This window comes from Lycorma delicatula, chromosome 2, assembly GCF_047948215.1.
Source record: "Lycorma delicatula isolate Av1 chromosome 2, ASM4794821v1, whole genome shotgun sequence".
Taxonomy (NCBI): Eukaryota; Metazoa; Arthropoda; class Insecta; order Hemiptera; family Fulgoridae; genus Lycorma; species Lycorma delicatula.
The window spans coordinates 230,219,543-230,232,117 of record NC_134456.1 but is presented as its reverse complement, the minus strand read 5'-3'; the positions used below and the strand labels follow the sequence as shown (position 1 = coordinate 230,232,117).

Below are 12,575 nucleotides of genomic sequence, written 5' to 3'. Positions count from 1 at the left end.
AAAGTCTAACAAAAATAAAAACAAATTTTATACGCTCTTATTGTTTCATGTTTAAAAAAAGAATACTTTATTAATTAATGTAAAATCAGAACTAATATTTAATTAAAATCATATTGATGTTTTTATATACATTATTTTTTTATTAAAGCAAATAATATTTATAAAAATACTTAATATCAAACGAGAAAAAAAAAATGAAACAAATAAACCGGGGTACATTAAGAAAAATGGTATAGTTCGTGGGTTAAAGTTTACTATGCTTCATTTCATATATAATATATTTAATACTATAACATAAAATGAATATAATTTATATAAAGAAAACAAATTTAATTTTCATTAATTGCGTAATCATTAATTTTAAAAAAACTATTTTTAAAATTGTTATTTAGCAGCGAGTGAATAATGTATTGTATTCTACATATAATCTATAAAAAAATATCCAAGTCAGCAGTCAAATAAACAAATGAACATAATTTTCTTAAAAACAAATTATATTAACTGATAAAAAAAAAAATTAAAACTAACTGAACCGGCTGAAAATATTAACCGTACATAAATGAAAGTATTTAAAAAGAAATTCAGGTTAGACGTATATTTGTCTATTAGTTTTGTTATTTGTAAAATCATACGCATTACAAAACTACATCGATTGTCATTAAATAAACAATTAATTGTAATTTTTTGTTTTTATCTTCGTAAAAAAATAAACTTAAAAATAAATATCTATGTTAAAACACTGTTTAAAATTTAGTTCTACGGAATAATAAAAAATCTTGCCAGAATTATTCTATCAATAACTTTTTTAACACAACCAAATATCAAAATCGTTTATATTCATAATGAAACTATTTTATAAGATCCCATTTCATTAAATAATGTAATAATTAAAAAGAAAATGTAATAATCCGAATAATATATATATATATATATAAACAAATATTTTATAACTCTGTAGGTAATAACCATTTTATAATATTATTACGGTGTACGATGAAAACAAATATCACACCCTATATAAGCTATTCCTACATCCTAGTAAAGGCAGTTACTTTTATATGGATTTGAATATTATACGTGGATACCGGTGTTCTTTGGTTGTAATTAACTACACATCTCAGGAATAGACAAACTGAGACTGTAAAAAAGACTACATTTCATTTACATTCATACATAACCTCTGAAGTAATACCTTACGGTTGTTCCGGAGACTAAACAGATAAGGAGAGAGCCCTATATAACCATTCCAAAAATTTGTCTGAAAAATTAAAAAATATTTTAAAACAAGAATTCAAAGTTGCATTTAAAAACTTCAACAATTTTAACCACTTTTTCTTCAAATTGACAAACTTAAACAGTCCAACTTAGTATAAGTATTCAACGTAATGATTGCCAGGGACAATATATAGGACAAACTGCCCAATATTTTAAGAAGCATTTGGATGCTCATAAATACCGAAAACATGAAGTTACGGCCTTATCCAAATATGAAAAACAAAATAAACACAATTTTAATTATGAACAAGTCAAAATTTTAGATTATAAACAATACTAGGAGGTTGATACTTGAAATGATTCTTATTTTCAAATGTAAAAATTCTGTTAACAACAGAACGGATATTAATGATTTAAGTAATGTATATGATAGTATAATTTAGTATATTTTATCTGATTTAAATGGATTGATATAATATTCATATGTAGGATTAGATTTTATTGTGTAAAAGAATTGCTATTTTGGTATATATAAATCAAATTTCCAGTTTGGCTGAATTGTAAGACCAGTTCAATATTGTTTAACATTTGATTTAGTAGATTATCTTTTCAGTTATAGTTAAGGAACCTTCGAATTTAGAGCGATACTTTGTTTTATTATTTTTTTTGTATTTTGTTTATTTTTGTATAATAATATAATATTATATAATATTTGTGTTTCCTAGAGTTAAAATAAAATATTTGTTGTCTATTACATTAACTATCGAGAAGTTTATTTTATATATATATGCACACAACACGCGCACACACAAATCTTTGACTGTTAATTTGAAAGTGGTTTTTGAGCTGATAATAGTTTTTTAAAAATTCATAATTAACGGTTAGCTTTTTGTATTTTAATTTTTTTTTTGCTTGATATTATTAAACTTTTAACTCCATGTTGAATTTTATCAAATATTTTCAGTTATATTAAATAAAATATTTTATTTAGCTTTTTTAAATTATATAAATAAAGTATTTCTTTTATTATTATTCAAATATAAAACCAAAACATTAATAAAGAAAATGGTATTAAAAAAAAGGTTTTGTTCACATCGTTTTTATTAAATAAATTTAATTGGAATTGTCTAAATTTAAAAAAAAATAAATTTCGGAAAAAAGTATTTTAATTTTAGTTTAAAATACAGGATTAGACGTGAAAAATATTTTTATAAACATAGATTTAACACATTGTAACAAATAAGATTTAACTTGTAAAAGTAAAATTAATTATATCTACTTTAATTAATTAAAAAAAAAAACAACATGCAAAAATATTAACAAAAATGAATAACCCCTGACAATATTCCAGTTTATATAAAAATATTTTTAAAATAAACGATAATCCTTTATATAGTTTGTAAACTATTTAATTACAAAATAAACAAAAGATAATTTATAATTTACGAAGATTTATTTTGAAAAAAATTGTTATTTGTATAAATAATATCAAGCTAGAATTAACATTTTTTTAAAAATCTGATTAAATTATGAATATATAGCAGAACGGTGTGCATCAATATAGTTAAGAAAAGCAGAAAAGAATGACATCCTATTTTCCTTTAGTAAGCCTGGTACAGATTTCTTCTTGTCTTTTATCTAATTACAAGTTAAATATGATTTTGACATAAGTCAGTTCACCTAAAACCGTTTTAATTATGAAATACAACATTATCAATGGAATTTTTATTCAATTCAAAACAAAAATAATTAAAAATATCCTATACAATATAATATTCCGTTAACTCTGGTTTACTCGACAGTAAAAAAAATTCAATAACTTATTTATACAAAAAAAAGTATATTTGCTTTTTACTTATTTTCACTGGAATACAAATTCCGATTATTATGTATTTTCAGTGATTTGAATTAATAGAAAATTATTTCCAGTTTTAAACTTTGAAATAAATTCCAAAAAGATCAAAAAAGAAAGGAAACCAAAATCGAATTCGTTTACAGAACTAAAATTTGTATTGTACATAATTATAATTGAATATATTAAAAAAACCCTCCTGCATACAGATTGCAAAGTTAAATTTTGTTGTAAATAAATATGTTTTCTTCACAGTGACATTCTAAAATTTCAAAAAAATATCTGTTTTGCTATACTATTTAAAAAAATGTAAATTATAAAAAAATCAAATTAATGTATTTTCTACGACAGAGAAATAGTTAATGTATTAATATGATAAAATGGCCGATACGTTTTTCTTTGAACAACGTGATACATGGTGATAGTAGTTAAAAATATATATATAAACGATTCACTTAAAAATTACTGAAAATTGTTTTCCTACAAAACGATTTTTCAAAGCTGCATTTTTTCACTGATATTATTGTTGCCGTCATAAATTATGGAAAATTATTAGTATTTAATTTAATTTGTTCTATATATAGTGTGTTAGTCTTCTTAAATTATGTGTGTTTATAAACTTTATATAACTTAAACATTGCGTTATCTTTTAATTTTTAAGGTTTACGGGGAAAATTAGCATATTAATCTTTTTAACCATCTGCTTTTAACTACATCTGTCAATCGATAACTAGAGGGAAAAATTAATATAAGATAAAAAATCATAGTTTAGGTCAATAAGTATTCAATTACATTTATAGACAAGATACTTTGTAATATACAGAACAAAGCAAAAAACAAGTCTAATTATTAGAAAAAACATAATACATTGAACAAAATAATGCACATGCACATTTTGAAATACATTTAGGTAAGATAATCACTTTTTTTCTATAAAAAAAAATATCAAGGTTAGCAAACAAATAAAACAAACTGACAAATGTAGTAATCTAGGAATATATAAATTAATATGCGCTTAAAACTACATCGGGCAGACTGGACGTACCCTTTAATCACAAATACATAATACATGATTATATAAAAACAAAATCAACTTTTTTGAAATTACCTTATAGAAATCGGACACGAAATACACAGGATATTAAAATAATACCAGAAATAATTTCAATGAAAAAGATGTTGTTAATTAGTACTAAAATATATTTTTGAATTATCACTTCCATTAATTAAAAAAAATGAATCCTTTGTAATTTTTAATGAACATTTTAACATTAATAAAAAACACCTTAGCTCTTTTAATTAAAAATAAATTTATATATATTTTAACATACGTCAGTGAAAAAAAAAAAAACGTAACAAATTTATTTAAAGAAAATACCTTTAAAATTTAAAACGAAATGCTCTGATGTAAATAAATCCTATTTTAAAAACAATTCAAATACAAACTATTTTAATGTTTCAGTCATATTGTATGAAATTTATTTAATACTTCAACATTTTAAAATATAAACATATAAATTAAAAATAAATAGAAAAATATATTATTGAAATACAAGGAAAAATTATTTTAACTCGATCGAACAATAAATAACGTGTATTGGAAGTAATAAATATAAAATTTATTTATTTAGAAAACGGTTTTTAAAACTAAAGGAACCATAAAAACTAAAAATACTAATTAATGTAGATATTAGTAGAAAAAAAAGAAGAGTTAATGAGATATACATAGGTGCTGGGTTTTTTGTTTAATTTTGTATTATATACATACATTTGTTAAGTGTTTAGGTATTTAAAAATATTTTATTTCAAAAGAACACACGTGTTTATTATTATAACTTATCTGTAAAAAGAGTAAGTGATGTTTGAATTAAACAAAAAACTGTTGTCTACATTGAAAGTTTGTAATAGAAATGTTTAAAAAACTTTTTAAAGCGTAATGTCCCGCTGAGAAGTATTTCGGTGTTAAAGGTATTTTCTAGTAAATCATTTTAAATAGCGTTAAAAAAAATTACCGCAACGTAGTATTGTCGGAAGGGGAGACTTTACATAGCTACGTTAAGTTAAACGTATTTATATATTAGGACTACGAATAAACTATTAATGACAAAACAAAATGCGGGATCTATTCGTATTCCTGACGTAACCCACGAGTGTCACGGTCGCGCTTGATAGCAGCGAACGTTTAACTTTAAAAGTATCAATAACAGATACACGTTTCTCCCACAATGTTGTATCTCTTATGCACGTTTATTGTGCATAGGAGATAGAACGGCTGGGAATCGACGACAAGTCGGCTACAGAACGGCTAGACATTTGGCATAGGTCCAGTGACAAAAACGGTCATTCTGAACTTAACCACATTTCGTTCAACGTATTTCAAATCATTAAAAAAAAAAAACTAAAAAAGAAAGGAAATACTCGTTTAATTTAAACGACTTAACGTAGAAAATAAAAGAAACAATTGAAAACATTATATTATAAATTAATTAGTTAATAAAACTGTAATTTCCAAAAAAAATAAAGAAACAGTAATATACTCGAACGCATGGTTCAAAGAATTAATAAACATGACATGTGTTAAACAGATTTTAAGTTTATATATGTTGTAGTTAATTCATATTATTAACATATGCCGATGATCAGCTGAGCGTAAAAAAGTAACAAACAGTGATTGTTCTTTGAAATAATATAATCAAAAAACATAAATTAATATTATACGCCACAATAAATCTAAAATTTTATTAATACACAGCATATAAACCGCAACCTATGAAGCAAACGTTTAACTGTTCAGTTTAATTTATTTTCAACTACCCATATAACATTATATCTTTTTTTTTTCCGAGATGCATAAAAATATATAAATTAGCCTATATATGAAAAATTTTATATAAATAAATGATTATTATAAAAAAATATATGAAATAATATAGAAATAAATAATTAGAGTTTTTTTACGTAATTTTTTTTTATTTTACAAAGAGAAATTAATAATTCAGGCTATAAAATATAAAGGGTTAAAAATGAAAGAAATTTGTTAAGAAAACCTCTTATAATACTAATCTATTGATGTGTTTTTTATTTTATTTAAAACTCTTAAAAAATATATTTAATTGATATTTCCTGCAACATACAACTAACTACATCTTCAAAACTGTAAAATAAATTTTATCTTTTCATAATTTTCCCCCGTTAAATATATCGTAAAAAATTTAATTTTTTTTGAGATTTTTTTGCAAATTAAAAATGTTTAATAGTTATTAAAAACGTGTGAAGCTTATTTACGTTTAATATTTTATAATGAGAATAATTAAATTATATTAATTAATTAATAAAAAATAATAATATTTATTACTCTGTACAAAAAAAAAATCATTAATTCATTAATCGATTATTTTATAATTTAAATAAAAATTATTGGTACTTACCTACGTATTAGCTTGTCAACCATAACCATAATGATAAAATATGTTAATAATCCCGTAACTTTTAAAATACTTCAAAGTTACGGGATTATTAACATATTTTACATATTAAAAAAATAAGTATTATTGCTTATAATTATCAATATAAATTAACGAAATTTAACCTACGCTCGCTTCGCTGACTAATTAACAGTAATATTTTGATTATTTAAATAATAAATAATTGCAATAATTACTGAATTTATTTTTTTTTAAATATACTCAAAACATTACTGTGTTAATTAGTCAAGGTTAGTGAACGGAGGTAAAGTTTGGTCAATTTATATTTGTAAAATAAATAAACGGTCATAAAAATGGTAATGTAATGGTTATATTGTGTAATATTAACAATAACCCAAAAGTTTGGAATTTATTGGTCAACGGGCTAATACGTAAGTACCAAATTATTTTATTGTATATTATTAATAAAGAATTTTTTTTTTTGTAAATTAATGTTTCTAATTATATTTTTAGTATAAATTTGTTTTATCTCTTGTAAAATTGAAATTGTCATTTTTGCTAAAATATAAAAATTTGGCTATATTTCTTTAAAGAAATTAAAAGAAAGAAAGAAACAATAACGTTTAGAAAATAAAGTAGCCAATTATATTTTACATAAAACCACAAAAGTTTTGTTCATAATTGATTAAAAATACTAAATAGATTTGTAAGAATAATTACAATAAGATAATCAAGTCATAAGGGATTAATTAACGGTAAGAGTAAAAATAGATATTACAATTAATTTGTGAGCATTCTTTGTAAATAGTAACGGCAGAGAACGGAGAACTTAAATTAATTATACAGTTCGATCGAAGTTATATTAAAATATTTCTATGCGTTAAATAGTTCTTGAACTGTTCATATTTTTTTTTTAAAGACCTCTGAACAATTTAATTTACAGAGTACATATGGACGGTCAATTGAGCAGTCTAACACAATACAACACGTGTTATATCAAAATGCGTGATAATGTATATTATAAATTAATAAACCAAATAACAAAATATCTCATAACAAAATCTATTTTAATGATAATATGTCGAGACAAAACCGTGAATTAGTGACCCATAACTTTAAATATAATCAATAAATTATACTAATTTTAATACTTTCTTTTTAAAAAATTTATCGGTTGCTTAATTTTTGTAGAATGATTTATATTTTTAAATTTACTGATAAATTTAAATAAAACCTTTCCATACACTTTAAAAATTAAATGTTTTAGCACACAAACATTTTATAATTATAAATTTATGAATTTCATATTTTTCTATTAAACTATACCTTTATTTGTTCATTTTGGTTGCACATAAATTGTGAAAATTTCAAAGTATAAAATAAAATAATGAAATACCTCGTTGATAAATAAACGCGTATTATTATTTTTTTTAAATATTATATAAATATAATAGAATGAGATTCCACATTTACTTGAAAGATAAAACAAACAAAAAATCAATTTTACAATTATTTTCAGACATTTAAAAGCTGGGAATTAGGAATTTAATTATTTCATTTGAAGATATAATTTTAAATTTATTAAAATTTAGATTTTTAAAGAACATTAATGTAACTAAACTGACATTACAATAAAAATATAATACAAAATGTTATTTTTGCGTATTTATAAACTTTATCAACACTAAGTTTTATTAAAAAAAAAAAAAAAAAAAAACTATTTTTTTAATGTTTTAGATTAATATTTCACAGATTTTATGTAACGTTTTCTCATGCTAAATGCAACATAAATATTATTATAAAGAACAATAATTTATAACATGGTAATAAAAATTAATAATCAAATTATTACCGACTATTAAAAACGTTTTCAACCGCCAAAATAGGCTACAATAATTTTTTCAGAATAAAACTATTTATTATGAAAAAAAAATTAAATAATTGGACGTGTATATTATTGAAAAATATTTTTGTAATAATTTTACTGCAGTATTGTCACCTTTAATGTTGATATTTAAATTTGTTTTACAGAATTATAAACGATAAAATATTCATTCTACCCAATACTGGTTCATATAACGTAAAAAAAAACAAAAAATGTAAAAAAAAAAACAATTTTTAAAATAACACCATTGAATTAATCCAAGAAAGAAATTATTTGTTAGCAATTATGAATTAAGTATATTTGAAAAAAATTTATATTTATTGTAAATAAATCGGTTTGTCCCCCAAAATAATCGTTAACTTAGTTGAAATAAATTCTCTCTTATAGTATTAAAATAAATAAATAAAAAAAAAAAAAAAAAATTACTTACATGAACTGCTGGAAGAACATTAGACAATATATTTTTGATTAAAATTCGTTAGATAATTTATTTTTTTTTAAATATTGTAAATAAGTCAAGAGTGATACGTCAATCGGTAAAATGGTAATACATTATTTTAATGCTCAAAAAATATAAAAATTAAATAATATATCAAAAGATCTGCGAAGAAATTAAAATAATTATTATTTTTTGGTTTTTAAAAAAATTGATTGAAATTTTTAAAGTTACTTATATAGGATTAATTAAAATATTACGCGATAAATTAATAATGAATAGCCTAACTTAACGGTATTTAACTTACATAACGTTATTAATATTTTTAATAGAGTTTTCAAATATTAAAAAAACTTGTAGTAAAAATTTTACAATAACGGTATTGAAAATTATCCGAATGAGATAATTCATCTTTTGAAAATAAAACCTAATATTTGAGGTTTTTTAACACAGATAAATTAAATTTTTCTAATTGTTTTGGGCCTATACGCAAATATAATAAGAATTACTGAAATTATGTTTTTTTTTATTGTAAAGTATTATTTATTATATTTTAAAGTCATAATAATAACCGTAAATAACAGATATTTAATTAAACAAATTCACAAAGTAATTTAAGAAAAATATTAAAATTAAAATCACGGAAAAATTGTTATTCACTTTATATAAAATTAACGATTATAATTCAAAATGCAATATTATTTATTAGTATTATTTTTATTATTATTATATATAATATTTATTCTTTAATTTTCTTTTTAATAATTAAAATAATTGTTTAAATCTGGCACGCGGTAACAAAAATTGCACATATTTTTTTTTAATTTTATTAAATTATCGAAGTAATGATTCGCGATAATAATAACAATAATATGTAGAAAATATTAACGAAGATTTACTTTTTATAAATTAAATAAGAAATAAAAAAAGATTGACTAAGATAAGGATGGACAGATGTGGAATTGACAAAGAAGTGTGTAGCGCTGGTTGTAGAAAAAGACACGCGGTGTCGACACGGGTTGAGGACAACACAATTTCAGCACCAGTAAATTTTCACTGCACTGCTTTAAATGTATTATCATCACTATAATTTTATTCCATTTTGACATAAATAAAACGAACACCTGTTTAAAACGAAACAATAATAAATAAAGAATCAGAAGTAAAAAAAATCACTTCAACATCACCCGTAAATAATTTTGTTAGCCTACAGAAAAAAAAATCAAATATTTTTTTTAAAAATAAGTATTAAAATCTCCACGGGTTTTACGAGAATCTATTCGCATCTAATAATATATATATATATATATTTTTAAATTAAATTTGATTTACCTTTCCCGATAAATAATTTTGAAAAAAAATTTTATATAAAAAAAAAAAATTCACGAATTATGGTTTTTACATCGTATAATATTTACGGAATTAACTCTGTAACCTGTCGTTCGGTTGACATATATAAACAAATAAAAATTATATATTAATCCAACGGACGATAGAGATCGGTTGCTTTAGGAACACTACTAAACATTTACATAACGAATATGTAGTGGTTGGCGATTGATGAAGCATTAAAACACTTAACACTAACAACACTTATTTAACAACACATCATCAGATGAGGTAACTTATCACTTCACTTGTTACGTGTGTGTTACTCACCGGGCAAAGAGGGCACCGATGTCTCCAGGCCGTCTTCGGACTCCAGCACGCGGATGGGCCGCGCCTGTTTCCGGCGAGACATCTCCCACAGAAATGACAAACAATATTTTCTGTTCCTTCTTACTTCTCCCTATCTTCTTCTTTTTCCTCTTCTTGGATTTGTTGCGCCCACCCTCCTGTACTTCTTCTTCTCTCCTTCTTCAATATCTGCTCCTCCACATGTCGGTGATAGTGCGCAGGTCACTTATGTATTATTATCAATATCGGCGGCGGTCCACAGATTATGACGTTGTTCCCGGTCGGGCGGGCAGCTGGTGGATGCTCGCGCACACACATAAATATGGATATGATAATAGCTGCGCGGCGGATACCATGCAGCAAGCAGTTAGCAATGCATGCACCGCGACCAAGTCTACTACTCTCGGCACTAGGAGTCCGCGTTCTGTCGTGAGTGCGCGCGTCAAATAATCTACACGGAGCTCAACAACCTTCGTACGGCTTCGTTACACATCGTAACGATTCGGCGGATACGGGGCGGTCGCTTCGTCTCTTTACCGCTGGGCGGCGCAGCCAGCTCTGCGCTTGTCAATGTGATTCTTTACAACTAAACTCCCTACCGGTTAACGTGTGTCGTGGCTACGCGAGCGACGATCACCGACTGCGTTCGAGTCTAACATACTGTTTAAAAAGCGATCGTCAACATCGTCGAGATTTGAACATCGAATATCGTCCGTCGTCGAAATGAAAGCGACAAGTAATAAAATCGATGCGGACGTAACAATAAACTGCCGGCTACGCATTGTTGCCGGGCGTGTCCGAAGGGGACCAGTCAGAGTCTGCTATCTCGGGGGGTGGCCGGGCGGGGGACCATTCATCCACACTATAAACCTCAACAACGCTATTTCCCCCTTCCCCCCTTAATAAGGCACACTACCTCTCCGAGTGAATTGTTTCCTTAGCTTATACAGACTGTTTTCTGTTTATAACGTAAGCTGACGCGATGCCATGATTCCATAGTTGGATACCGGCTATATAGCAAGCCGCCGGTCTTTATGTTCATTACAACATCAAATAAGGATATAATATAAAATAAACTGCTTTTTTATTTATCGACTTAACTCATCACTCGAACATCAACTCTTTATTTCAACAAAACAATTATTATATTTACTGGAATACCTCTCATATCTACCTATCCGGCTTAAAATCACTTACTTTTAATTTTAAAACGCAATATTATTTACAACGAAAAGAAAAAATAAATAAAAACAGTTTAAGGAAAAGTCTATTCGATTCGTTTAAGTTTATATCTAATAATTAAGATTATTTTTAAATAAATGATAAATATTACTGATAATGTAAATATTATATAATTGTATTTACACATTTTTTTGGACTTATTATTTAACATTGACGTATACACTACAAAGGTAACACGTAAGCTTATTTGAAAAAGATTGTATTATTTAAAATATTGAAAAAATATTTTATTTTATTGAAAAAAAAACTGAAACTTAGTTAATGAATTTATGAAAATCCTTATATGTTTATTGGTCAGTTATTTTACAAGGTTTTGGTTGTTTAGTTCCAAAATTTTCGCCACTATTTTCATTTAAAAAATCCTGTAACGTTTACTCAAATAGTAAACATTAATTTCTATTTAAATAGAATTCCTCAAGGTCATCACTCATTTTCAAGACTTAATTTAAATATTGATAAAATTTTGTAAAAAAAAACCACAATCAAATTTAATCAAATGAATGGCTTTAAAATATAATTAAATATTTTACTTAATCAAATTTATTTTTTATTTAATTGAATTTCAGTAATTTTTAATACTCTTAATTTCGATCCATGCAATGTAAATCTTTTAAAAAGGCAGTTCATTAATACGTTATAATTACTTTGTAGAATTTTATTTTAATTTGACTTTATGAAATTAAATAAAATATTAATTAATCTACTTAAAAAAAAAAAATATATATATATATTTTTAGATTCCCAGTTTGATCCGTAGGTAATAAAAAAAAAGTTCAAACTGCAGGTTATTCTTCAACAAAATGATAAATTTAGATTGTTGCATTTTTATTTTTTTAAACGATG

At 24.2% G+C, this 12,575-nt stretch overlaps 1 protein-coding gene across 1 annotated transcript in view; it reads right to left on the bottom strand.

Annotated features, from left to right (window-relative positions):
- Positions 1 to 10,879, bottom strand: part of LOC142319721 (homeotic protein spalt-major-like) — a 504,375-nt gene extending 493,496 nt beyond the window's left edge. The window contains exon 1 of the mRNA XM_075357316.1: positions 10,473 to 10,879. Coding sequence (XP_075213431.1) covers positions 10,473 to 10,554 — 82 coding nt within the window. The 5' untranslated portion in view covers positions 10,555 to 10,879. The remainder of the gene's footprint in view (positions 1 to 10,472) is intronic.
- Between the last annotated feature and the right edge of the window lie 1,696 nt (positions 10,880 to 12,575).